The sequence below is a fragment of the Apteryx rowi genome, unplaced genomic scaffold (assembly GCF_003343035.1).
Source record: "Apteryx rowi isolate R43461 unplaced genomic scaffold, aptRow1 scaffold_83, whole genome shotgun sequence".
Taxonomy (NCBI): Eukaryota; Metazoa; Chordata; class Aves; order Apterygiformes; family Apterygidae; genus Apteryx; species Apteryx rowi.
Window position 1 is genome coordinate 1,742,896 of NW_020451127.1, and position 27,767 is coordinate 1,770,662.

The 27,767-nt window shown below is 45.4% G+C and overlaps 1 protein-coding gene across 3 annotated transcripts in view; it reads left to right on the forward strand.

The window, feature by feature from the left end:
* Nucleotides 1-376: 376 nt before the first annotated feature.
* The window catches only part of ALS2CL (ALS2 C-terminal like), a 40,081-nt gene continuing 12,690 nt past the window's right edge, over nt 377-27,767 (forward strand). For 2 of the 3 annotated variants that reach the window (XM_026089785.1, XM_026089787.1), the window contains exons 1-14: nt 10,708-10,846; nt 11,258-11,366; nt 12,358-12,550; nt 14,391-14,456; nt 16,369-16,534; nt 16,860-16,988; nt 17,330-17,449; nt 19,068-19,144; nt 19,547-19,613; nt 20,260-20,456; nt 23,066-23,131; nt 24,020-24,118; nt 25,976-26,134; nt 26,429-26,540. In XM_026089785.1, coding sequence (XP_025945570.1) covers nt 10,775-10,846; nt 11,258-11,366; nt 12,358-12,550; nt 14,391-14,456; nt 16,369-16,534; nt 16,860-16,988; nt 17,330-17,449; nt 19,068-19,144; nt 19,547-19,613; nt 20,260-20,456; nt 23,066-23,131; nt 24,020-24,118; nt 25,976-26,134; nt 26,429-26,540 — 1,632 coding nt within the window. In that variant the 5' untranslated portion in view covers nt 10,708-10,774. Of the gene's footprint in view, nt 461-10,707; nt 10,847-11,257; nt 11,367-12,357; nt 12,551-14,390; nt 14,457-16,368; nt 16,535-16,859; nt 16,989-17,329; nt 17,450-19,067; nt 19,145-19,546; nt 19,614-20,259; nt 20,457-23,065; nt 23,132-24,019; nt 24,119-25,975; nt 26,135-26,428; nt 26,541-27,767 lie in introns of those variants that run through there. The other variant, XM_026089786.1, reaches the window with a different exon arrangement.

Genomic DNA, 27,767 nt, shown 5'->3' on the forward strand with positions numbered 1-27,767 from the left:
AGGAGCTGCATCTGGCAAGCTGCCGTGGAAATGCTCTGTAGGTGAAAAGGGACCTTGCCCGGATTACGGCTGAGAACTGGCACTCCACAAAGCAAATGCATTCTGTCATCTTCCTTCTCAATTTATATTTTCCATGTTTCCTTACTACACGTGCTGCAATAGCCCATGGCTTGCATCAATCAAGAAACGTCTGCTTAGAAAAGCAAACAATAAGCAACTGCTTTAGAAACCCTATTTACGAGAGTTTCGTAACCGTCTCCCTGGGCACTGTGGGTGTCTCATCTAATGAACAGGCCCAGATCTGTGTTTCAGCAAAGGAGGCGACGGGATGTGGGAGGGAGAGGTGGGTGGGGTGAGCGGCGGCTCTGGAAGCACGGAGCATTTCAGGACTCGGAAGCTCGGAGGAACTGCTGCTCTGGCGGTTACCGCGGAGGAATTTTAATTGGCCCCCTTATGTAAGGTACGTTGCTCTACACGCTGGTTGTTTCTGGGTTTTGCTACCGGTGGTGTTTAGCTGGATGTTTTCCCCCAAAAAACTTTTAAGGCAGGCTCGGTTTTATAGTGACACACGTACTGGAGGAAGGGCGTAAGATCACCCTCAGCAGGCTGACGGGACTGCTGAAGGTAATGTGCTATGAGTAAAACTCCTGAGGCAGAGTGAAGTTTGGGAGCGTTTTCTACAGGAAGAAATTGTAGCTGTGCAGGTGACCAGAGGTGTGGCGTGCGTTTCCCTGGAGTGGAAAATGCAGTGGCGTTTCTCACCTCCACGTTTCATCTAGACAGCACGTTGGCTCCATGTAAAGAAGGTACGTTGTCCTTGAGGTGTCTAATTCCCAGCGTGGTTCAGGCTTATCTCAGCCATGAAACCCTCTGCTGCTCTCACCTCGTGTTTCCCGTGAAAGGATGCTGGTGCACGTAGCCCCTCGGCAGCTGGCAGAGCCCGCGTGTGCTGGGACGTGCTCCTGGGTGGAAGGAGGGGATATTGTCCCGCATGGGGCAAGCGGGCACCTCACCTGGCAATATGAGCCTGACAAAAGCAGGTTGGAAACCGTGCATTTGTGCTGGGGTTGCATAGCTTCCCTGGCAGAACAAAGAAACCAATACCGGCTAATTAGTCAGGATGAGAGAGGCTGATAAGCTCTCCTGGGTTTCTGCGAGAGAGGTATGTGGTCAAGAGCTGGCAAGTGGCTGCGGTGTTTAGTGAAAAGTCTGGGTCAAAGGCACAATTATAGGCTTAAGACCTTTAAAAATTAACAAACAACTATGTGATTAGAGCCTGACAGAAGAGGAGGAGCTGTAGTTCACGCGAAAGATAGTTGTTTTTAAACTTTAGATTAGTTTAATTTGGACCGGAACCAAAGCTGCCTCTCTTTTGTCTGTGGAAATTTCCTATGACCTGGAAGCTTCCTGGACCTTGCAGCTGCTTCCTGAACGTGGTAATTTCCTTACTGCTATTGCAGTGACTGAATTCACAGCGAGCTGCAATATAAGATTTTTGAGGATTTGTTTTGGCGTATAAGATGAAAGGAAACCAGGCAGAATTGTCCATCAAAACCCTGTGTTCAATTTAGTGATGCATTTTGGAAGCAAACAGTATAAGCAAGCTCAAAAGGGATAAAATAAATTCAAGAACAATAAACCCATACACAGATACTAGAAGTATCTAGGGTTGTATAGCCTTTGACATCCTTTATGCAACAGTGGAATGGACCTCAAAGTGGCCAACCTGATGTTCTTTTTCTGAATGACATACCTTATTGCTGCTGTCAGACGAGCTGGATCACTGGCCTGATCTAGTAGGGTATTGTTTACATTCTTGTTGAGTTGAGGAAGACTCATGCAAAGTACTTTGGGCTCAACAAAGAGGAATTTTCTTGTAAAACAGTTTTGTCAGAGCTTCTGACCAGCTCTTCAGGTCATCAAAAGACCTGGGTTTTGGCACTCAAAGCACCTCAGCGAACTGTGGCGTCTTGGAATGATGATCAAGGTTAGAAAGGCCTGATGACTCTTCGCAGGTCTGCTCTGCCTTCTCTGGCTTGTAATTTGTCCTCCAAGAGCACTTGAAGGCTTTGATTAAACACTGGAAGCTTCCTACTGGAATGAGTCTTTTGTAAAACCTGGTGCGCTAGAGAAGTTCTGCAGTTCTTCAGTCGGCAGATGGGAATGGGTTGGTGTTAATGTTTCTGGTGTCAATATTGAAGGGCACTGGTGAATTCAGAGGACCCAAACAGAAAACAGAGGGAGTCTGGGTGGAGTGATGACACTCCCAGGTAAGTCTTTTGTCTCCATTCCTGTTCTTAAGAGTGGACTTTAGCCCTGCCCTATTTCTGACAGGTATTGGGGATGCCGTGCTAAAGACCAAAGTGCTTAGGTACTGCAAGGTTCACTTGGGAGGACAGATCTGGGAGGTTTTGTAAGTGGCATTTGACAGTGACATCTCATTAGCTTTGGGGCACTATCTCTAGCCTAAGTTAATGCCTGTGAGATGGGAGGAGAGGCAGAAAGTGGTGCCAAAAGGCAGGACAGCCAGAGGATGGATCTGGAGACTCACATGTGAACATTGGGTGGAGACAGTTATCTGAAAAGTAACTGCTGCTCTGGTTGTTTTATGGCAGTCCTCTGTCTCTCAGCGCAAAGGAAGTGAAAGGACCTCTCTGGTCCTACCCAAATTATGGAGGTCCGAAGTGGAGAGGATGGAGCAGGGGGTGGCGTTACTGTACATTGAACTCCATCTCATCTAGGAAGCAATCGCACTGTCAGCTCTTCCACTGTCCTCCAATATTGTTTGTGTCTTTGGATCAGCTTCCAGGCTGTAATTCAGACTGACACTTAGGGTCTGACTCAAAGCTGCTTTGAAGTAGATGGTAACACATATTCTAGAATGGTGATGTATAGCACTTCCTTCGTTATTCTTTACTTTTTGAGGCCATGCTGAAGTCCCATTTGCTCTGGAAGAGCAGAGTACACGTATTGTAAGTGAAGATCAAGGAAGAGGAGAGGTCTCTTGAAGACAGACACTTAGCTTCCCTCCAGCTCCCAAACCTGCTACCAGAGCCATGACACAGGAATAACAGGAAACCTAGCCATGGTCCTCTGAGCTTCCCATAACTTCTCCACTCCAGTGGAAAATGGATGAGTTCTCTCTTCTCATGACCTCCTTCCCTTTGCTACCTCCAGGCAATCTGTAGTTGTTTCACATTAGGCTTGGAGTTATCTGGGAGGGTTTCATCCTCTAACTCCAGGTCATTTTGTGGTGCATATAAGTTTCTGGATCAGAGCAGTTCTGTTTCTGCAAGCATATGCTGCTTGCAGGTATTTTTGATAAAGGGAGGTGCAGGGCCGTGAGGGATTGAACCACCATCTCGCCTTATCTTCCTTGCCATGTTATTTGCAAAGGTTGAATGATAGTCTTAATTGCAATGAGAGTGATCTTCTCTAGCCTTAGCTGTTGATAAGTAAAATATCTTATTTGATCTAACTGTTTAACTCTTGTAGTTAGTGGACAGAGACCAAGTGAACACAGAGGCCCACTCATCTCACTTGGGCTGAGTTGAACTGAATTTCTYGTGTGTCTCCTTCTCTCTGTTGATTACAAAGGGAGTCTAGGGTGGATAGTTCAGCTTTGGATACTCGGCAAGGGCAGATRGATTCTGTCCTTTTCAAGTCAACTGGAGGTTCACCATTGTCTTTGGGCTTGGGAGTGAACTTCCTAAGGAAGGCACGTGAGCTCCTGGTTTGGATTTGGGGGGAGAGGGGAAAAAAAAAGTTGGATTAGATAAGGTTTCTATAAAGCTCTTGTGTTTCCTGATTTTGCATAAAAGGGGAAAAAAGCATTCCCCTCCSCCACCCACAGCTTCCTGTTTTTTTTCCTGTTTTTCTGTGTTGAAGATGGATGAGGACAAAAAAAAAGATTTCCTCCCCCTCCCCCCCCCCAAATTATCTTTGGGCTGAAAAATCAATTACAAAACCTTGATGCTTTCTGCAGAAAGTACTGAATGCTTGTTTGACCCTTCTTACGCTCCTGGCTACATGCAGCTCTCGTAAATCTGTTGAGCTTCAAATGTGGTCAATATTCTGAAAAACTGGCATTGTCTCTTCTTTCAGTGCTTAGGGTCCTGTGATGGAGGTGAYCAACAAATGATTTTTAAGCCTGATGCATAAAATCAGTGGTATTAAGCCAGGCTATCTCACCTCTGATAATGCAGAAGAACAGATACCCAGAGAAGAAGAATATAAAAACTGGGAAGTGTTGTTGTAGTACTTCCTTCATATACACTTCTTGCCTCCTCAGGGATTTCTGAGCTGGAGTTGATGTCTGTCTTTTTATTAGCTTTTAATTGTTTTTTTTCCTCCATGGACTTGTCCAGCTGCTTTTGAGCGTGGGTGTAATATACTYGTAGCAAGTACAGACTCTTGTGGCAGCGAGTTCCACAGTTTAATTAGACATAGAGTACAAGGTAGGGCTTCCTGTTGTTCGTCCCAAGCCTCCCCCATCGTTTGAGGGCAGAGGCGGTTGTGCCGTGTTCCCAGTGTCTGCTGCGTGGCGTTAGGTATGTGGGAACCTACACCAAAARTCTGCGGGTCTTATGTTTAATGTGAGAGGCTTGATGGGTCTAGTAACYCTGTTTTTAAACTGCCATGGACTGTGCCTGCCTGCTTTTAATGCTTCCTGCTCAGCARTTTCCCCTGATGGCAGACCATCTGGTTCCTTCACAAAGTTTTGCTGGTGTCTGCAGGCTCCYTCTATCCCTTACTAAAGCCTTATCAAAATAACTTTGCTACCTCAGTTTTTCTCTTCCTCCTTTTTGCTGGTAAGAGCTGTCTTGGGATTTTGGGTTTTACTGTCTTTCTGCTTTCTTTATTCTCAGTTACCTCTTAACTCACACACTGGGTGTTTCTGGCTGCTTGTGAGGTGGCTCCAGTAAGCCGAACACTAATTCACCCTGAGTCATGACGGATCTGAGGTTTGACAAGAGCGGAGTCTGAATGGGAGCGCTCGCTTCRCTGTGTTGGTGTTGGTTAAACAAAGCTTGGAATTGTTTTTCCGCACAACAAAACGGTCTTTGTGCTGGACATAATGCAGACTCAGCTGGAGCGTGACACGTGAGGGGGAACATAGTTTGGAATTGCAATTAGCTGGGCTAGAAACTTGGCCCYGGCAGAAAAGGAACAAAGGTTTGGATTGAGGGAGAAACGACGTCTCGGCGTGGGCCACTCGAGTTTGCCCCYGTGACCGAGGGAGCTCCTGAGTTTATGGACCTTGAGCTGTCACTGCAGATGAAAGAGGAGGTCCCATCCTGCTAGYGGGCATGTTTGTGCGATTGTATGTTAAATAGAGCTGGGGAACCGATCCATGTTAAAAACTAATCTGGTAAAGATTAKTTTTTAGGCTAGGCTAGGGTCCAAGTTCAGACAAACCTTTCCTCCTCCCCCAAAATCAGCCCTTAAATTTAATCCATTCCTCCTCCCTACCCCCGCCACAAATTGTTATTTTTTTTTTTCAGGCAGCTCTTTGGTCAGGTTAATCATGATGGCACAAATGTTGAGCTGACAGAGGGGAGGAAACACATAGGTAAGCCTATGTTCAATTCARTTTAAGGTCCCTAGATTCAGCTCGGAAACATCACTGTGATGTTGCGTAAAGCGTTGATCTGGATTAGCTAGGTTTGATTAAGTTTTGAGGGTGAAACTCTACTGGCAGGCTTTGCACAGAGCTGTATGTTATTCTGCCCTGTAACGTGCATCCTTTGGAGCTATGCACTGCTTGGGGAAAGGCATAAAGCTCATGCAAAGGGTAAGTGCACTGGTAATCGTGTTTTCCCTGCAGAGTTAACCCAGGTGTTGCTCACCTGGGTTAGTGTAACAGGGGCTGTAACACCTCCGCGATAAGGTCCTACCCAAACAATTGCATTTTTGCAGTGTCTCTGGACATATACATGGTTCATAGCAGTGTGGTCAACAGCTCAGCTGCTTTCTGGCTTGTTCCAGTGAACAGGGGAGAACTTCTCTGTCCTTCTGGATATCGAGACAACAGTCTGGTAAGAAAGCACCTTTAGAAAGAAAGCACTTTTTAGCTTTCAAATGCTTTAGGCTGCATCCCGCTGCAAAGCAGAGGGGCATTTACCAGTTCAGGTGTAAGTGCTCGTGCTCTACAGTGCATCCTCAGAAGGGTTCAGTCATTTTCGGTAGAAGCAACACCATTGCCACTATGAGACAAAGCAGGCCGGAGAGTGAAAGGCAATACTGGAGAAAGAGAGTTTGGGGATTACTCTAATGGAGAAATGGCTTTAGTACCCTATAGGCTTCAATTTAAAACTCTTATATTGTTCCTGAGCTTGAATTAAAGCAGCTTTATCCCTGCGTCTGTAAAGATAATGTATTTGCTTGAGGCATGGGCTAGTGGAAAGGTACGTCTTCAGCTGAGTGGCAGCAACCACTTGATGGTGTCTCAAAGGGCAGGGGAGCAAACACTTGGCCTGTTTGAGGCCTGGAGGTGATGGAGTGATAGGCTTGYCTCATTGCTGAGGCAACAGGAATGGGAGAAAAAGATCATGAGCTGCAAAGACAGATGAGATTGGCAGGGCTGAACGGTACGGAGCAATGAAGGAGCAATGCTCTTTAGGAAGGCTGATGTAGGGAAGAGAAATGTTTAAGAACAGGATGGGGCATAAACATGGTCATGGCATTTACCTTTCACAGGGTTTAGTGTTAAAATGCCCTGAGCACACCCTAAATCTGGCACTGAACTTGAATTCCTAGCTGAGAAGTTTTTGTTTTCATTGATTGCTAAATGCAAGTTCAACACAGGGGAATTCACGAGAGGAAGACGGAAAATGAATAATCCCTGTTTGAAGATCCACTTTGTTCCTTACTGTAGAGAAGGTGACAGGATTGTCTGACTGGACATGTGTTTCTGTGAGAAACTCTGAGTCGCATCTAATGTCTAGGGGTTTTCCAGCCATTTTCCTGGCGGAATAGCTGTCTCAGAGCTACAGACTCCGAGTAGATTGCTGTTCTCCACAACTCTGACAGAGAGGCTCAACAAAACACCAAAACGTCTTTTTGCTTGGTTTCCTATCTGTTCCAACCACCCTTGTCTCAATTTTCTCAAAATGGGTATAATACCCTGTTGTAGCTCCTCAAGAGCTATATTTTCTTGCTAAAATGTGCATGTAGCAGCTTTGGATAGTCCCTGTTGAGGTCTCCATTCAGATGTCCTGGGCTGCTCCCATCTATCCTAGGCATCTCCTGTCTATCTTTCAGCAACTGCTTGTCTTGGTGTTAGCTGCTGCATCACCCTTGYTTCTGCCCTCATTGGCATGCTTAGAAGAAAAGCCAAGAACGTGATGAGCTGCAGAGATCTAGCAGCTATTACAGACATTGTTTCTCAAACTCATTTGTCCTGTTTCTACATGAATGCTGCTATTTGCATCCTCTCCCTAATTACAGACCTGTGCTGATACGGATTTCCATGCTGTTCATTGGCTTATGCCCTCCTGTACCTTCATTTAGGGAGAGGGAACAGATAGGTCTCCCAGTTCGGAAAACATTCTTCTGGAGAGAGCTCATCAGTCCTCATTAGAACCTGAAGCAGGCTGACGGCTGTCTTGCTTTACCAATGGAAGACTCCATCCTCAAAAGCCATAGGAGACTTTCAGATTTTGCACRTATGACCAGAATTGAGACAGCTACACCTACCAGCAAGAGAAGCTGTTATGYTTTGTGCAGCTAGTGAACGCTTCCTTGGAGGTGCATGTCTTTCAGTTCTGGCTGTCAGGAGTGCAACATCTGAGAAGGGTTTTGGTTCCCAAGCAGCAGCAGAGCCATGCATGAAGTGCAGACCAAAACACTGTAAACAGACATGAGAGTGGCTCTAAACAAACTTCCCTTGCCTTCCAGTGAACAAACACAGAAGTACAAAACCACTGAGTCGTGTGAAAGCTGGCTCCAAGCGGGAGGGAGGCAACATGTGACAGCCACAGGTTTCTGTTTGGTGCTCCCATCACCCAGCGGCTCTGCAGTTTGCATTTGTTTTTTCACATAATGCACAACGTGACCTCCGCATGCCCTCGGATGGACTCCGTCATTTCTTTCACGCTCTGTGACTGAGTCAACATTTGGTTTTGTTCACCGGGTAACTAACTTCAAACCCTCTTTGCCTGACTGGGCTCGAATAAGTGTGCAAATGCTTTTTTTCACATAGCTGGTGGGGAAAGGCTGGAAGTGGTGGCTGAAACTCATCCGTACATCATTGAGTGAGGTGATGTGGCAACTTCGGACTTTTTGTGGTGCCAGAGCAGCTATTTCGAAAGCTGACTGGTGCCACTCACTCATTCAGCAAATGGTCTGTTACTGTCACGTTCAGGCTGAGACCACAAATTTCCAGCGAAGGGCAGGCATGTGACTGCCAAAAAACATGTTGTTAACTCTGTATCAGGTGGCAGAAAAGGTTGTCACACTTCAGGTAACAGAAAAGGCTCTCCAAATGCTTCTGGTTTCTGCAGAGTCAGCTTGGGTGTCTGTACACTGTGCTTTCTGTTGTGGCTGTTACAGAGGTTTCTCAACCCAAGTATAGCATCACGGGAATGCTTTGGGGCAGTCCTGGTAAAGTMTGAACTCAGGTCTGCATGAGTAATAGACCCTCAAAAAAATGGGCTTGCAGCTGGCTGCATGTGGAACCAGCTCATGTTCAGAAGGGGCTTGTGAACCACCATGGCCACGAAAAGCAAAACTGTGTGCATCTGCACYTGTGGGTCAAATCATTCAGTTTTCATTAAGCCATCTGTATGTAATGGATGGTTGGGTTTTTTGGTTGTTTTGATAAGAGGAGAATTGGGGAAGACCTTTGGAGTTTGGCATCTAGCATCTATTCCTTTTGTTCTGCACTAGATAAAACCTTTTCTTGCAGGACTGAAGAAGCGTAGGTGGAGAACAAGCCCCTTCCCTAGCTTGAGGGATCAGAAATGGTGGAATTTTCTTCCCTCCTTCACCCAAAATGGACAAAATAGGCTTAAAAAAATCATTAAAGCCCACCAGCTTGCTAACTTGGTGATCTTAATACAACACAACTGACTGCTTGCTATTTTATTGAAGCATTTGAAAATGAAATGCTGTCACATATCCAGCCTGATTTCACTCCTTGATTAAGCAAGCTACTTATGCTTAGAGGTTTATAACAAGCTTTAGTGCTTTCTAGTACCTGTGAGAGGAAAAAAAAACAAAAAACAAAAAAAACTTTGTATCTACAAGGCAGAGGATTAAGTGGCAATGGAAAACAAACTTTTAGATCTGTCCTGTCCTCTTGGTGCTCTGGGATGGAAGCTGGCTGGCTGCTGCTTTGTTTTGCTTTTTTCCTGGCTCAGTTGTTCTCCCTGGGAGGGGACAGGAGGAGTTCAGATTCAAGGTTTTTTTTACCTATTTGCATGCATAGAGATTCCCCTGGGGCAAATCACCAGCATTCCTGCAAAAAAACAGTCCTACAGTCTAGGACTGGCTTGCCTCAGGGCTTGATGTATGAAAACCTGCATACTATGAGATATGGAAGTTTTTAATGCTTCCCACTTTGCACACAGAGGAAATTTAAGAGGTTGTGGATACTAAGGAGAAAATTCACCTGCGCAGTCAGTTGTGTTTGGACCTGAACATCCATGTTAAACCAGGGAAGCTGACCATCCACACTGCAAAGCTTCCCTTGTTTTAAGACACCATCTCAGCCCAAGCTCCACGATGACCTGAAAAGGGAGCACGTGAGCAAGGTTTGGTGGTTTTAGGGAGCTCAAACTTTAATTCAGCAAGGAATCCAACCCCCTGAGAAGCTTAAGTGAGGCATTCGCACCTAAGCTAGTCACCCAGATGTCCTTTCCATAGTCCATGGTGAGATGCCTGAAGCATTTCTTCCCATGAAGAATGAAGTAGTTTTAGGCTTAGATGTCTAACTTTCAGACATCTCAACTCTGGGGGAATGAATCTCACCTGTGGTTTGTGCAGATCAGGGTAGAGGTGAAGAAGCCTCAGAGTAGGCCACCAGGAGCTAGTCTGACATCAGCTCTTCTTAGGGACAGTGCAAATATGCTATCTATGTCTCTATTAGTAAATAAATGAGACCCGGTCCCCACGGCCAGATGGTTACAGCATAGCCTATGTTCATATAGCTGTTTGCTCCTTACCTCCCAAAATAGCATGGCTACATGCATACTGCCCATTTCAAATGGTCCCTGGCCAATGCCTGAGAATTGCTGGAAGAGCACACACACCTGTGCCGAAATCTGTGCTACCAATTTAATGTTGTAAATTTTTGCAGCATCACGCCATGTACTCATCAGTTTACTATTGTAAACATAGCTTTTGAGAACGCACTACAACCAGKCTGAGAATAAATGCGGACAGACGATTTGCAGTCCCTGGGGTTTGCTGTCTTGCTTCACTAAGTTGAAAGAATCTCGAGGTTGTAATTTTTTTTTTTTCCCTTTAGTAATATCAGCCAACTCTGCCGATGGTATTTTCACTACCTGGGCTTTTTCCGTATTAGTGTCTTATGACATGCTATTAGCTGGCTGTGGAGGTAGGGCTAGAAGGAAGGAGGAGGAAGCTACCGGAGTTTGTTCACATAGGTTTGTTGCTTTTTTTTTTCCTTTTTTTTGTGCTGCCCACTTCCATTTTAGGCAAACTCTCTCTGTTGACCCAGCAGTTGTGACATATAACCAGCAGTGCACAGTCCTACTCGGAAAGGAGTAACACCAGACCTTTGCTCCTTTGGAGGACTGGGTGCTTCGGCATGGCTCTGCGGCTCCGTATGACAGCTTTTAATGCCCAAAGGTGCAGACTGCGGCACCTAGGCAGAAAACTGGTGAGCGAAATGGGAACAGACACTCTGCTTCATCTGTTGCTGCCTTGTACTCCAGTGACTTTCTTCTGGAATTATGGATTTGGCACTAAGCAGGATTAAGGCAATTATCAAGTTTAGGACCTTCCCAGTCACGTAGAAAGGTATCATAGTCCACGTGAGAAGGTCTTCARTTGGAGAATCAGGAAAACTAGGCTGTAGCTTCAGTGGGCTTCTGTGACACCAGCTCATGTTGAGCTACTGGGTTTCTATTTCCTCTGCAAAATTTCAATTGTTTTTTGGGGGCAGCAATCTTGCAGCTCTCTGAGTGTGCTGTCCAGAACAGGAAAGCCTGAATGTTCACACTGAGCTTGGAAGCCGTTGGTAGGTGGATATTCATGCAGTGAGTTTACATGTGGCTTTTTTATTGTCTAGGACATGTGCACAGCTGAAGCAACTGCATCTCTGCTCCAAGCAGAAGAAACCTTCTCGGCATGCTTGGCACGGATAGATGCCCTCATCCTCAAGCCTTTGCTCCAGGCAGGTAGGTCAGAGAAGACTACTTTTTTTTTTGTCTCTAACTCTTTACCTTGAGTCACCTCGCTGGTGCACCTATGAAGAGAATTATAATTGAGAACTGAGGACTGGCTGAGGACTCACTAGAGGCTGATTCATAGGAGTAAGTGATATGTAGAGTTGTTTCATTTAAGACAGCGAGGTCTTGAGGCCGCATGTGACCTTTCATGCAAGCCTAGAACTGTGGTTCCTGTTGTTTTTAGAGGATAATCTAGATTCTGACCGCTGTAAGCAGAATCATATACTGGGGAAGATCTAGAAGAGACAGAATTTCTCCCTTCAGTCGATCTGGCCTTCTTGAGCATTCAATTCCTTTACATATGTCTGCTCTGAGGCTTGTTTCTATTATGGTGTGTGGAAATCAGAAATGCTTCTCACACGTGCGACCCCTAAACTGTGCCTATTGTGCCTCCATGTTCCCAGTCTGTAGTTGTGTCCATCTGGGAAAGTAAAACTTGTGAGTGCAGCTTCTGGGATGGCAGTAAATCAGAGCAGCTTCACTGAAACAACAAATCTATGTAAATATTCATGAGCTCTTTTGGCCAAAGTGGTGTGACTGGATTAGGCCCCTAGGGTAGTTCCTACTCGTGTCACTGCCTTTTAGCCTCCAACAAGGCTGGGAACAGCTGTTTGGGCCAGGGGCAAAACCTCTCAAGATTTTCCTCCCATGCTCGTGCCTGAGCTGGGGCTTAGCCTTGCAAGCTGCCACGACCGCATGCCCTACAAGAATGGAAAGGAGAAGGCCTTAGCATGGGTAGCCCATACAATTAATTACAGGAACCCAACCTGAAATAATCATCACCTCCTTCCTCCCAGGAATTAATTTCCCATAAGAGCATATGTACTTCACCTTGACAACTTGGGCTGAGTGCTAGATCTGGGCAGTGTCTTCCACAAGATTTCTTGGCATTCAAAGCTTTCTGATGGCCTTTCTCTTTCCCTCCATCTTTTCCTCAAAGAGCCTCATGACCAGAAAGGAAAGGACAACTTCAAACTCTTACTGCTACTGAATGATCGATTTCAAGCTCTCTGGAACTTCACAGAAGAAAATTACCGGATACTCAAACAAAAATGCAGCACTTCGGAGTCATTCTGCATCCAAGACTTTTACACCGTCTGGAAAGGAGACCTATTTCTAAGCCTCTACATTCAGTAAGTACAGAAGCATTTCAGACTAACATAAGGGACCCAACTTATCAACTGCTTCTACCAACTCTGGTAGGCTGGCGCAAAACTGATGCGTTTAATTTGTTCAGTACTGTTCATTTAATGTTCAGTCATTAAGCAAGGAAGTGGTCGCCTTCAGTGCATGGGCTAAATGCTACAGACTATAGGATTTGTATAGACCATCTAATAGGTAGTCTTTTTCTATCTGTGACCATGCTTTGGAAGAGGTGTAAAAGGCAGGATTTTTTCCTTGCAAGTATTTTTTAGGCATCTTAAAAAACGGGAGGAGGAACAGGGTAACAATTTGTGACTGGGGAATTTATGAGAGCAAAGCTTGGGCTGTGGTCAGGAGCAGAAAGGCATGTACAAGGAGGCTTACAGGACTTACAGGGATGAGGAGAGGAAGATGTCAGCAGAGACAGTTCATAAACCTGTTTTTACCACGCTTATTTGGTTTTGGGAAAGGGTGTGATAGTAAGTAATGGATATAGCACGGTGTGAAAAACATACTGCCCATAGCTGATTCTGTAATTAATTACATACGTGTTCCCCATCTGTCTGCAATGCAAAGTAAAACGTTTGCCAGACTCACTGGAGTGTGCCTAACCTGTGCGTTGATATCCCAGCATGGAAAAGGGTTTATGGGCACCTGAGGTGACGTAGAGATCAGACAGTGCTCAGTCCTCCGTTCATCACAAATGTGGCCAAGCCACATGGGCTTGAACCATCTCCGCAGTTTGGCACTTGAAAAAGGAATGGGAGGTGAGCAGACAGGGTGCACTGGCTCCTGGAGCTTGCTGCTTATCTAGTCTTGGTTTTGTTTTTTTATGGGTGTGCATGTGGATGGAGGCAGAAGGAAGGAATATGGGTTTTTTTGTTTGTTTGTTTTTTGTTATTGTATTTGGATGATAGCACTTCAGAAAGAGGTGAGCAAGAAACTTTGCCATTGCGTGAGTGGGATTTGGAGCAGCGTGTGTTGCTCATCTTGAAATGGATTCAGTGAATTGAAATTGGTTTGCCTTAAAAAAGGCAAATAAGAGTTGGAAACTTGTGCTGAGATTTCAGCTGACACAAAAGAGAAGCTTATCTGGAGGAGATCCCTTCTCTCCTCATTTTGAAATGAAAACTTTTTTTTTTGCGTGTGTCCTGTAAAAGAAGAGCTGGTTCCTACCTGCTTCTGCTGACTCACTCTGTGCAGTCCTGATCCTACTATGTCTCATGCTTATAGGAGCAAGCAAAGACCCTCTTTAGGGTTCTGAAAATCAGCAATAAATAGATGATCCTGCTAGATGTAATAAATGATAATTAGTTGAGACAGAATACATGACTTATGCCTTCTTCCAGTAGTGATTTCACACGATATTTGCTGACAAAATATGGCTCGATCTCCCTCTAGTGTGAGATGAAATACATTGACATGAAATACACTGACTAGAATTTATCAGCAGTAATAGAGACTTGATACTTCTATTTCAAGCAGCAGAAATTCATGCATCTGATGCTGATATCTTAAATCTGCCAAGGCTGAGCTTGCTTTCCAGGGTGGTTGCACAAGATTACTTCTGCTTATGCTAAATGCCAGGAAGATTGACTTCCTGTAACAAAACTAGTGCAAGCAGTCAACAAAGCAGTTAAACCAAGGAGCTAGCTTGGGGAACAAAAGTGGAGTGAGCCAAAGTGAGAGGGTACGATAGCTACCTCTCTTTTTACCCCCCTTGCAAAGGTCGAACTGACCATGTTTTTCAAAAGAGCTTGCTCCCGCTATTGCTTAAACCTTGTAGATTTGCATCTCTAACTCTGTTTGTGCCTGTTCTTTTTTTAACAGATATTTCGTCACTTTTGCAAACTATGTTGTAGTCCACGGCTTCGAACATGCCACAAAGAGCAGAAGGTCAGTGGGCTGAAAAATGCTTATTTAGCAGCTGACAGGAACATAGTAATGTTGCAGGCAGGAAAGCGATTCCAAAGGAGCAAATGTCAATATTGATCTGGGAGTCTGGACCTAGCGGAATGGAATGATCTGCAGGGAAAACATGGGTTGAGACACTTAACAGGAGAGAGCAGCAGTGAGCCCTGCCCTTGCAGTCATCTCGGCCAGCTGCCGCTCCTCTGAACCAGCTTCTCCTCCGTTCTGCCAAGACCACCGGACCAGGTTTTGAAAGGTTTCCCCTGCAGTTCTCTTTCCCCCTCTTTTCAGCCATGCACAACTCGGAGATGTTGGGGGGAGGAGTCCAGTAAATTTTAGGGGTTCAGACAAGTAGTGAGAAAGGTTGGGACCCTAGAAAGGATTCTGTGAGAATCTGGCAGGAGGATCCACATGGAAAAGCTAAAAATGAAAACTTTCCTCTCTCCCCTTGCAGTCATAAGCGTATTGTATGAAACGTGCGCCACAGCCTATGCACACCAACTAAGCAAAACACATGCAAGGGAGGGGGATGGGGCTCTGGGGTGCTTTTACGGCAGCTCTTGCAGAGCTAATCTTGTCCCGGAAGGGTTCCCGCAGTACAGGGCCATGACTACTTATTGATCATGTAGCTCTGTTTGGTTTCCCAAAGGATCAGAAACCCYGAAGTGAAGTCTTCCAGGCTTGCTCTTTAGAGAGGTAGATGTGACTTCTTGTGGATACTAACAGAGTGACCCTGAACCTATGGCCAGTGTGCATCCGTGCAAACGTCTGTTAGCCGGTCACTGTTTAGGCTTGGAAGGGGGAGGGAGGCATCTGGCACTTCTACCTGAGCTTGTGCTGGTGCCTCACTTTATAGTCAGTGACAGGCACCTCTGGGATGTGACTCACCCTATCCTACTGTAGATGCCTAAAATAGGGCRGGTGAATTGTGCTATAAAATTGCCCATTTGTCTGCCTTGCCTATAAGGGGATCCTGGAGCGCCCAGCTCAGGTGGAGGTTCCCAAGGKCTGTCTGCAGTGTCTGTGCTTTGCTGTAGAGTAACTGAGCTCAGGATGGCTATGGATGAGGCAGTGCTGTACTTCTGCCTTGCTGTAGAGCAAAGCCTGGCCACTGCTGAAGCATGGAGGATGCCTGAGCTACCCTCTTACGAGCGCTCCAAAGCTTGGTGCGCACCTCTGGGTTGAAAATAGTCCCACACTGGAGGCAAACTGGGATTTGCTTAGCCATTTTCAGCTGAGTGCAGATGTATCAACAGCTCCTTCCCTCCTTGAAGCCTTTCTGTAGGTTTGCTCAGAGGAATACCAAAGCTGTCCTGTCAACTCTCCCTCCTTCTAAAGGAGGAAAGTGTTGTATGCTCCTTACCATTACTCCTTATCAGTTTTGCTCCAAGTTTACTTGACATCATCCACTTAAACCTTGATACRTTGACTCAAATTATGGTGTTTCAGTCCCTCTGAACAGGCTAACAGTTGTACGGAATTAACTTTTCTGTTCAAGAAATTTCCACTGCTTGTCCCAGATGTGGTCAGAGACTCGTGGAAATAGCAACCAAAGGGATGAGAGCTGGACACGAGTAGATTTGCAGTCACTTTATCTGAGTCACTCTTTGTTGTGATTGTAGAAGTCATGCTATATTCTGTATATCTGTGGGTGTGATCCCTATTTGCGAAGGGTGCTGGGCCAGAGGCAGAATGGATGGAGCTCTCGTTTGCCTCATTGCCTTATTTCTGTGTATGTGGTGTGCAAATATGTTTGCACAACATTGTCTCCTGCTCTTTGAGGTCTTTCTATACCATGTCTGGGAGTGAGGTAGCCTATCATGTTTGGAAGGCAGGGGTGTAGCAATTTGCAGAAAGACTAGTTAGTGAACCTTTGTCTTAATTTGCGATCTTGCAGTGAAGCCTGGAAGCATCATAAGACAGTGCTGAAACAATTCCTCACAGACTTCACCTCCGAGACCTCCATGTCACTGGCCTTGTACACTGTACTTCACAAGCCTATCCGGGATCACGTTGAGCAATATATACTGCTCCTTACCAAGCTGAACGAGGCTCTTAAAGAGGTAAGAGGCTTTATATGATGTTGCTTGACTGGCTCACGTTAACATCTCATGCAGGGCTGTGGGGCTTTGTGATGATGAGTGAAAAAGCTGCCCTCTTGCAAGTGCTCCAAAGCTTGGTGCACACCTGTGGATTGAAAATACTCCTGGACTGAAGGCAAATTGAGATTTATGCAGTCAGTCTCAGCTGAGTACAGATGTATTGGCAGCTCCTTCCCTCTCTGAGGATCTGGAGCTGCTGAGATTTTTCTGCAACTGTAGCCCAGAGAGTGGAGGTCCTGCACAGTGGTGCCTGAAGCATTTCTCAAGCCCTGCTTTCCTTTATTAGGGCCCTGAAAAAGACTTGGTTACCAGTGCTATCAAGGAATATGTGAAGCTAGAGTCTTTCATCAGCCAAGTCCTGGATGAAGCTTGTTTTACCAAGGCCTTATGGAAATCCCTGGGCTACAAATTCACGGTGAGTCAGAGAAACAGGCAGTGGCTTGGTGGGGGGCTCCTTTGGAGATCTTGCGCTTCTGCTTACTCAAGGGGGGAAATTTAATATGAATCAAGCATTCAGGGCTTGGTTTGGAAGCTGACAGTTGGAGCAGAGCAGTTTGGAAGCTTTGGACAAACCTTCTGATCACAGGGTGCTTCAGAAGTTAAGCCTGCTGTCACCGTGCTCTGTGTCACGAGTCAGTCGGCCTCTGTGGGAACTGGTGTCTTGAGTTGCATGTCCTCTCCCAGATCCTGATGCTTCTCCTTGGGAATGCAAGAGCTATCTGTTTACCATCTCTAGCTCTGTGGTTCCCTCTGCAGGACATGCTCTGTGTTCCCGAAAGGAGGCTGCTGGAAGACAGCAGAAATCTTCCCATTTCTGCCAGCACGAATCGATCAGACCGAATTCTGCTCTTTGATGATGTCCTTGTGCTAATTCAGGTGAGTCTTGAACCTTTCAGGGTGTTTGGAAGGACAGCAGAGATGAATGGCACTAAGATTAAGAATCGTTTAATGCCGAGACTGCAGCAGAGCTCGGCTGTTTGCAAAACCCTGTCTCAGATCCTTGCACCTGTGATTTCCACTGGAAAATAAGAGAAGAAAGCCCAGTGAAGCAGGAAAAGGGGAACACCCGCATAACTTTTTTCCCCCAGTAAATGCATAGGATCCAACCACCACAGGCACCTTTCTAATAACCCATGCCCTCACCTGCATAGGAATCTGTTTATTTCTGTCCTTGTGCATTCAAAGGATCCTGACGGGTTAAAAATCTTATACTGCAAACGCTCATGCATAAGACTAAATCTGATGTTTTGTGGTTGACTCTGCTAGTGGCCTGGGAGCTGGAGTTGATGATGCAGGTGTTCTTGGGGCTATTTCAGGAATTTGAGGCCTGGGTGTGGAACAGACAGGGAGTGTCTATGGCTGTGGACAGCTAGATAAGTAATATGTGTTCAAAGCTGTTCTACAGCATGTATTAACTAAGTCCAACCTGGCTTGCTCTGACTGACAGCTCCTTAATGCTGTGGTGTTCTTGCTAGGAGCTAGTCACCCCAGGCTCCCTTTTAGTTAGAGGAGAGAAAAAGGCACTTTCTGGGTGTGGTTCATCTGATCTGTTTTAGATGCCTACATTTAGGATGAGTTGAGTCATGCCCTCAACTCCATTGACTAGAGCAGGAACCAAGGATAAGCAGCTTACATGGAGATATCTGCATTGTAGTCATCTCTGTTCAGTCAATGGTTCCCGCCCACTATGTTTCATCTGCTGCTATGACTGTTATTAAAGCTTGTGGAGACATAACTGGACTGGTATGGAGCTGGCTAGCTTGGGATGCAGAAAGGGGACTGCCAAAAAGGGCTGTAGAGCTGGGAATTTGAACCCCCCTTCTTACACTGTTCCCCCAGATCCAATAGATACATCAGTAATTAACTCATGGTGAGCTCCATGGTGCTTGCTATGGAGCCTGAACTTGTTCAACCATGTTCTTGCAGACAGCAGCTCTGTAGTGTAGGCACCTGGTATTTAGACAGGGAAGGGAGATGTAATCTTAAACGTAGTTTTTAACTAATATTCCAAACACTTTATTTTCTTCTGCTTGGTGTGCTATTGCTTAAAACAGTGATTCCTTAAATGTTGTACTTGCAGGCCACTGCATGGCAGTGGCATCTGGAGTCCAGATCCAAGTCAGATCATAAGCAAAACTAGAGCCTGCTGAGTGCCAGGGATGATTCTGGTGGGTTGCCATGTGATAAGGAAGAAATTCTTGTAGGGATAAGTGCCATYTAAAAGGGTGTATTGAAACAGTCTGTTACTACTAGTTGTAGCCGTGGTTTTATGGACCACCATTTAAAAGTGATAAACTAAGAACTTCCTTCCTTCTCCTGCGTTCCTTCAGTTTCTGAGCTCTGTCATCATAGTGTGAGACAGACGTGGACCAYAGAGGAGGGAATTTACACTGCTGCCCATCTTGCTCTGCTGTTCAGTGGATTGAGAGGGTGAGGGCAAAGTGTGATATTTACGTCAATAACAAGAATGTCTTCTCTCTTTCTGGTTCTCCAGGGKAACAGCTTTCAGAGTTTTGATCTGAAGCTTGTGTGGGTAGACAAAAACTGCAGAGAGAAGTCTGCTCCTGGAGTGTAAGTGAAATACTGCCACTTGAAGAAAAAGGGTTCAGCTTGACTGTGGAACTGAGAGATTGACTCAAAACCTTGCCTCATCTCCTTTCCATTCGTGGAGGGAGTTGTTTCTGGGATATGGGTAATCAGCTTGCATCTCAGATGGGATCACAGCAGCTCAGACTTGCATTGCTTGTGTTTGCTGACATCTTGAAATCAATCAATAATAAAATGCTTTTGGCTGCAGACCTAAGGAACAAAGTTGAATTGATTAGTTGAGTACTTCTTCAGAAGGGGGGGGGGGGGAAGAATGTCTGCGAAAGTATCATTAGCCTCTTCTGAAGAGGGATGAGAAGAGCGGCAACTGCTGCTTGACCAAGAAACGTATTTTTCATAGTCTCTCTAATGTCCTTTGCTTCACAGGTATGGCCTCCACATTATTACACCAGAAGAAACATTCTTTCTGTCTGCCAAAGATCCTCAGATGAAGGTTAGTTGTGGGCAGGGCTTTTCTGTTCCTCCTGCAATACCATGTACCTAAACATTGAAATAGGAGAATGGCACAGAGGTGCAGCTCCATGTTGGCAGCCCCGTTTTGGGTACAGAAACATTGGCTACTGAATGGAAGCTGAAATCCCATTTAAGCATTTTAGCATAAGGATTTTAGCTTCCTGATCAGAAGACAAATTAGTGACTCTGCATCTGCTTAAATTAAGACCTTTTCCTCTGTGATTTGCCAGAGGTGGCTTAGACAGTCAGTGGTAGATGAGTGGTATCAGGGCCCTGAAAGTTGTCTGATCTGGGCACTGGTGTGTGGTGCAGAGGCCCAGTGAGCTTCACAGCTGGGAACCTTGCAGCTGCACCAGCATGGTCCCGTGTCAAGGGCAATTAGTGACTGTGGGAGTCAGGCTCAGCTGACTTGGAAGTGTTAGTGTCTTTTTGCAGCATCCAGTTTGCAGGACCCAAGCTAATACCTCCTACTGGTGCTGTAGATGGGCACCAGCATGGCCAGCTGGACAGCACAGAGTAGGGGAGAACCCAACCTCTTGTTACTTCTTCTGGGATGTCTCCTCTTGGGACCCGTCTTGCTTTTTTCGCTTGTTACTCCATCACTCCTCTTCCTCCTCTGCCCTCAGGCTGTTTGGCAGTGGAAGCTGAACCAAGCCATCCGCCAAGCTCTGAAYGGGAAACGCGATTTCCCCCTGTGGGGCAAGACCGGGGAAGGCACYGAGCCTCCGTCCTGCCGCTTCTTCACCTATGTCTTCAGGCTGGAGGGCAAGTTCAAGAACGCRACCTACGAGGGCAAATGGCACTGGGGAAAGCCTCATGGCAAGTAAGGAGCCCTTTTTGCCCGCCTTCCTGAGCAGGAACACGCAAGGATGACCCTGCTGTTTTGRTACAGCGCTGCCTGGATCCAGCCAGGATAGGCGCAGACTAAGACTAATTTCAAGAGTATCTGTGAGCGTGGGGTGCTCCATCCTGGGCTGAGGGCTTGGACCGCAGACTGTGGGCTGGCGACTGCCCTGGGTGTGCCAGCCCGTCTAGTTCCTGCCTCACTTGTTTCCACAGGGAGCGAATCTGGTATGGAGGACAAATTCAGGGGGCAATTGGGACACATTTGCTTGTTTTCAGGGCTTGGTCAAAGTATGAGTCCAGGCATGTGATCTATTGTATGTGTCTTAGTAGCAATACTGGGTTATAGGGTAAATTTTAGAGGTTGTCCCTAATAACGTGGTAATGATCACATTGAAGGCATTGCATTTGGTTGTACCTGTAATTAGACTTGAGATRATGTTTAACATCAGGATCTTAGCCTGAGGCATAAAATCTTACCCTCAGGATGACAAAAAAAAAAAGCCAACCAAACCAAGCCAAACCAAACCAAAAACCTCTTTGCTTGCTAGTGAGGGAAAAGCTTTCTCCTGCTCTATCAAAAACTATTTGAACATCCAAACTTTTATCAAAARAAGAATTGTAAATAAATGAATAAATAAAACCTTATATACAAAAGTTGCTCAAATGCAGTTTTGGGGAGCATTAGAACTATTCACTAAATACAGCCCAAGTTTAAGAATGAATCCTGTCAAAAGGGAATGGCTTGTAATTTAAGGTTAAATAGCCCCAACCAAGATCCCTTTGACACAGAATTAGAGCATAGTCTCTGTTTTTCTGCAGAAGCCTGAAATATGAGTAACTTCCTCAGACACCAACACAGGCTGATTTGGGAGTTTTATATTTCCTGAGTTTTGTGCAGTTTGTTTACAGTTGCCATTGAAGCAAAAAAAGGATGTAGAGACTTGGTTTGAAAGAGCCTTCTTAAAACATTCAGACTATCCAGAATCAAAAGTTTAATATCGAATCTTCTGTAGAAGAGCTTGTGCCTTGCTTCACAATAGCATAAAATAGGTGTTTGGGGTAGAGCTTCTTCTGGGCAATCATCACACCTACTTTCCCCAGCATCTGTGCTCCCAGCAGAGATCAGAAAACCACTGGGGTGGTGGCAACTCTGCAGACACAGCACCTCTCTGTGCATTGTCTCCTCCTGTCTTAGGTTTGAAGGAGTTTTGTGATGAAGAAATACCTTTGCTGCTTCAGTTGACAAACTTAGATTCAGTGACTTGAGTGAGGTATACCAGGAAATTTGTGACAGAACTCAGTGACTTCAAGTGCATTTAATTGCTGGGCTTTTAATCRCTTAATTACTAGGCTGTCCTTCCTGCTGCTGAAATTGCTCTTGTATGTGACTTGCTACTAATACGTGATTACAGGCCAGCAAAGTTGGCCTTGATAGCTTGTCCACCTCTGAAGGGGAAGCTGGCATGGGAGAGCACATGAGCAGAAAGCTTCATGTATTTCACTCTACTCCTCCTTTCTTCTGTCAGCAGTAGTGTGAATCATGGCTCTCCAGCAACTGCTTCTGCATTCTTCACCCTTCTGTCCCACTACTCCTCATGCCTTGAAGTGGAAGAAGTAGATCAGTCTGGCTGACAAGTAGCTTAATCCATCTCCATGTCTGGAGCAGGCATTCTCTCTGGCTTGCTCTCCTTTGCTTTGCATTCATAACAGCAAAGCAAACTGAGATGCGTAAGTCCACTTAAATGGATCCAACCACTTCCCTGTATCTTAATAACAAACCCCCAATTTCTTGGCCTTTTACCTGTCTTGTGTGGGTGTTTAAAGCAGCAGCCTTGGTGAAAGTCATGCTGATGCGTCACAGTTTTGGTTCTGCACCGTTTAGCATTGTCTTTGGATGGGGAATGTGTAGGTTGGAATGTGTAGATGGGGAATGTGCATCATCTGTGCTGATGCAAGAGTTGAAACAGTGAGTGGGTGCAGGTGGAGTGGGAGACGGGGAGGAAGAAAGAACCCATTCACAAGCGGGCATGGCCATGCAATAGTTTGACCATTACATTGACCATTCCAGTCTCATCGTTGCGTCATTACCTTGCATAATCATGTCTACAACCCACATACAAAACAGATGGAAAGATAGGAACTCTTTAGGCTAGCGGTTGTCTCTTCTGTTTTCAGAAAGCCTGGCACAAGAAAGTTCCAGGCCATGCTGTCATTAAGTTGTCTGTGGGGCTGTGCACTGTTGAAATTTTGGCTGGCTTAATCACACAATGTACTGTAATTACAAAACAATCGTATTCATTGTTCTAAATTGATGATCCAGCAACACTGCAAAATGCTTTTGAGATTTATGAATTTGGAAGAAGATTCTACCAGCTCATTCCAGGGCATGAAAACCTGGTGGTGTTAAATCCTTACAGTGCAAACCGAGGTCCCAGTGGTTCCTGGAGAACTTCTCTGTCTCTGTCCCCCGAGGAAATATTTTGATGTTAACAATCCCTGGGTTGAGCCTTTATGCGTGTCTCCTGACGTTGAAATTGCAAATGTTGCTGGCAGTCTCCCCTGTGTAATGCTTGCCTCGAATTGCAGGGGGACACTGAAGTGGCGTGATGGACGGAACCATGTTGGAGATTTCAAAGAGGGATTGGAGCATGGGTAAGCCTTAAAAAATAGGGTGTTTCTTGCTTTCAGAGTACAATATTGAATGGTTCCTACTAGAGGTAAAGTCACGCTGGCGTTTTGTAGGGTGGTTCTTCTCCTGGTGTGGAATTCAYCTCACTTAAATGTGGCTGCTTCTAGCTCAGCTAGTTTGTTCCCTTTACAGTCAGTGGAGAGAAATATTCACTGTTACAGTCCAATTCACCTGATCTGTTGTAGACACCTGCTTTAGGCTGAATAAGGACTAGAGTGACTGGATTGCTAGTTACTACAGTAAAGGGAGCAGGCTCAGATGATCATTTCAGATGGAGACATCTCCATTTTGTCAGATGAATCTCATCCCTAATCTCTAAATCTAGGTGAATTTATTCATGTGAAATACCTTGAAAAAGTCATAGAAATATTCAAAACCCCCCTGGATGTGATCCTGTACAATGTGCTCTAGGTGACCCTTCTTGAGCAGGGGGGTTGGACTAGATGATCTCCTGAGGTCCCTTCCAACCTCAACCATTCTGTGATTCTGTGATTTTTAGATAACTTTAAAAACTTATTTTAAATGGGCAATTGCTTTGGTAGTCTAATTCAGCCCCTAAACTAGGGAAAGGGGGAGAAAGGGTGGGGGGGAAATCACTGCAAATAGCTCTGTAGAAAGGAGTAATGAGAAACTGTGACTGCAGCTCACAAGGTGATGAGCTAGAACAAGCTCTTCCTTGGAGCAAGTCAGTAGACACCTGACAGTAATCTCAGAGTTAGAGCTGACCTTAGGTACATAAATTTGTTTGGGAGTGTGGAAGGTCTTTAGTTTTTATACTTCATGAAATACAACCGAGTTGCCTTTCCCCAATGCTGACCTCTGTGCTGACATCTGCTGTATGCACCCTCTAGGTTTGGAATATGCCTTGTCCCACGTCGATCTGAAGACCGGTATGACTGCTACAAGTGCCACTGGTATGAGGGCAAGATGAGAGGCTACGGAATCTGTGAGTAAGTAAAGCACAAAGACGTACTCTGGGGGAAAGGAGGTTTCACATGCTTAAAGGGTGAAATGGCCCCACCTCACTGAGGAAGGCCCAATTACAGTATAAAGCACAGGGTAATGCAGACCCCAGAAGCTAATGCTTTTGCTTTTGGCCTTTTCTGGTTTTGCTTTGGAGATGGGCAGTATGGCTTTGGCAGAAGCCCTGAGTCTCCTCAGCATCAGGGTAGTAAGCCCTTCTCTACAAGCTGTAACCTATGTAGCTGCCAAGCACAGCAACCTCTGAGCCCTATAGGTGTGGATGTCATTTTGCATTCGTGCTTGTAGTTGTAGAGCAGAGTGTCTCATCCAGCTTTCGGACAGGACAGACTTAGTGGAGGACGTAGCTCTCTCTCCCCCCTGTCTGGCCATGCTGTCTGAACTAAACCTTGTACAGAGTAACTTCTGTAATGGTAGATGAGCTTCTTGGTGTAGGAGTCGTAACTCATCCTGAACTGCTGAAACGGGCTGCTTCTCCCAGTTTGCTTGGATTTGGTTTTCTTGCTCACTCAAATTCTGAGCTTAAACCTGGAGCTTAAGACATGCAGTTCAAGATTTTCTTATTTAATTATCAAAATGCTCCTGGAAACACTAATTTGCACGCTTGTGTCTCAAAGTGCTGTTGGGAATTTGGAGGGAGCCCAGTCTGTAAAGAACTGTATTGTGGGATTATTGTGGTATTCCAGCCTTAGCCTCTTTCTCCCGTCCGTTCAGAAGGCCAGAAACTGCAGCTGAGGCCTGTTCAGCAGGTTGTAGACATAAACCAGTTTCATTTGCAGCCTGTGGGGTTAGCTGGACAGAGCCAGCTCGCTTTGTTTATGTAACAGCAAATACGACTGCATCACATCTTTGATTAGCTCACACATGGCTTGGAGTCAAATGTGTTGGCAAATGCGAAGACTCATCTACCCATCATTAGCATGCTTTTGCTGAGCCAACTGTGGCAAAGGAAAGCAAAAAAAAMCCAGTTCCTTACTTCAGTTCCTTATCATGGGGATAAGCCATCATCCTTCCTACAACTTGCATGTTGTGCTCCATAGTTATGAATCAAACTYAGAGTACAGGACATGCACAGAAATCTGTAGGGAAGACTGAGCCTACTGAGCAATGCTTGGTACATGTTAATTGCTTATAACCAATGCCCTGTGTAGCTGTTGTATAGCTACTGTGACTGTTAGTGCTATATAACGTGTTTATATTTCAAGGACACTGGTAGTGTCAGGAGCCATAAGAATATGAATAGAGGGAGTAAGAGGAACTGAAGTATACTGCACTTCTGCTAGTGTCTCTGGTCTCAAATGTGAGAGTGGGTTGATAATTATCAGTGACAGCTCTACTTAGCATAAGCTCTTTCTCTGTTCAAGAGGTCTAGGGCCAGCATGAACAGAGCTCTGGGGAGCTCTTCCCAGGTGGATGATCCCAGGAGAAGGGGTGGCTGGTGGGTGCAGAAAGGTGAAGGCAGATCTGGCTTCCCACTTAATCTGATCTACTCCCATGGATAAACCAACGGTCATTGAGACCTGGCTGGCAAGAGGCCAAGGACTGAGTTACCTCTCCCAGGGTAATTGCAAGCTTTAATAATGGGGCTCTTCAGGCTTCTCCTAAGTGATGTGTCCTCAGATAATGTTGAAAGCTATGTGTGGAGTGGCCAGCTCAAGTGGTGCACATTCCTAGTAGTGAATGGCTACAGGCTCCAGAACTATCAGTCAAATACTTGTAATATTTAACAGGCGGATGAACCCAATCTAATCAGCTTCCTGGCTTCCTGCTCCAATGGTAGCTGTCCAATAGGCACCATCTTAAATTACATCTGTGTCTCTCTGCAGGTATGGGAATGAGATGGTCTACAAAGGCTACTTCAAAGATGACCTGCGTCAAGGGTTTGGGATACTGGAGAACCCCTCAGCTGATCATCCATTTAAATACACAGGACAGTGGGAAAACGACAAGAAGAATGGATATGGAGTCTGGGACGACAAAGATAGGTAAAGGGGGTATAGATCAGAGCTGGTTTAGGTACCTGACGGTTTTGTCCCTCTATTTGGAGGGGAAAGCCTCATGTTTTGTTGGGGAGGATTTGGGTGTGAAAGGGAGGAAATGTTCAGACTCTGTTGTAGGGCTTGAAATCCCAGGGAAGCATTACCTGAATTGGGTTTGTGCAGTAAGTGCTGCATGGAGCATTATATTGACTAAAGCTAGTCTCAGAAGGTGATGCATAAAATGGATTAAGATGTGGTGAAACAGGGCAAAAACTTAATTCCTTTTCTATTGCATTCCAGAGGGGAGAGGTACATAGGGATGTGGCATGATGATCACAAACATGGACAAGGCATTGTAGTAACCCAGTCAGGGGTCTGCTATCAAAGGACATTTCATGCTGGTAGAATGGTGGTGAGTACCCATTTTCAGTGGACTCTCTATATCAGTGGGACATGGAATTCCCCATCAAGGGCAAGATTAGGTTGAAAAATAGAAAGCAAGGTTTAGGCATTGATGTTTTATCACAAGAAGAATTTTTTGAAGAAAAAGGCCTAAATTAAATCATATGCTTCTTACCACCTTCTTGGGCTTTCTGTGCAGTTAGGAACTGGACATGAGACTGTCACTTTTCCTTGCTTATGCTGAGACATCTTACAGGTTTGGTTGTTTGACCATCAGGTCACAATTATAGAGCGGAACTCATGTGCGATGCTGTGCAGGTATATATGGTGCTACATCTGCCTTAGAGATTGTTAAGCCTTTACCTTGCCAAGGTGGACTTACCTGTGTTAAGTCTGCTCTCCAGCTCGTTGAAAGTCGATATGTTGGTGCGGAAAGCAAAAGGGATTGGCATGATTAGAGCTGGCTGGGGAATAAAAGGATTTATTCTCATGAAAAATACACGCTTAAAAAACAACAAACAACCCCCTCCCCACACACAAAATTAGGGCAAAATGTTTAGCATGGAAACTTTGTCGGAAGGTCTTTCCATAAAAATTCCATCTGCAGAGGACCAAAATAAAGCTCTCTTTTGGCTTGCCAGCTGCCGAAGGCTTCTTTAACTTCACAAGGCTTCCGGGTGGGGAGCAGTCGTTTTAGCTTTCCTAGTGGAAAATTGGTATGGCCAAGATGCTTCCCTTGGAAACCTTTTATTTTTGCCAGGAAGGGCACTTTCCATCAAGAAAACTATTCCAGCGGAAAATGTGTTACAGCTCTAAAAGTGACCATGTTTTCTRGCTGGTATATTTGCATCTAAACCTTCAGGCCTGAACCTTGGGCCAAGCCCTTACAAGAAGAATCTTCCCTGTTGGTATAAAGTACCCTGTGTCTGTTCTTCATCTCGTTGCTCCTTTTCTGAAATGCAGGCTACTGTAAGCAGCTGTGGGAGTTGAGAAGTAATGGAACGAGTAATTTTATGAGTGCTTAGGTGCAGCTCATTAAAACCATGTTGACTGCATGAAAAGAGATGAAGCTAATTCTACGTGGCAGCTGGCTTCCTCTTTTCTCTTAATCATCTTGCAAAGAATGACACAATTGGCTACAGTCACCAAAAGGTCATAGGATTGGGAAGGCCACTAGTTTGAGCCATATGGTAATTCTTGGTGACTGCTGTGTGAGCAAGAACCTGCATTTAGTTCC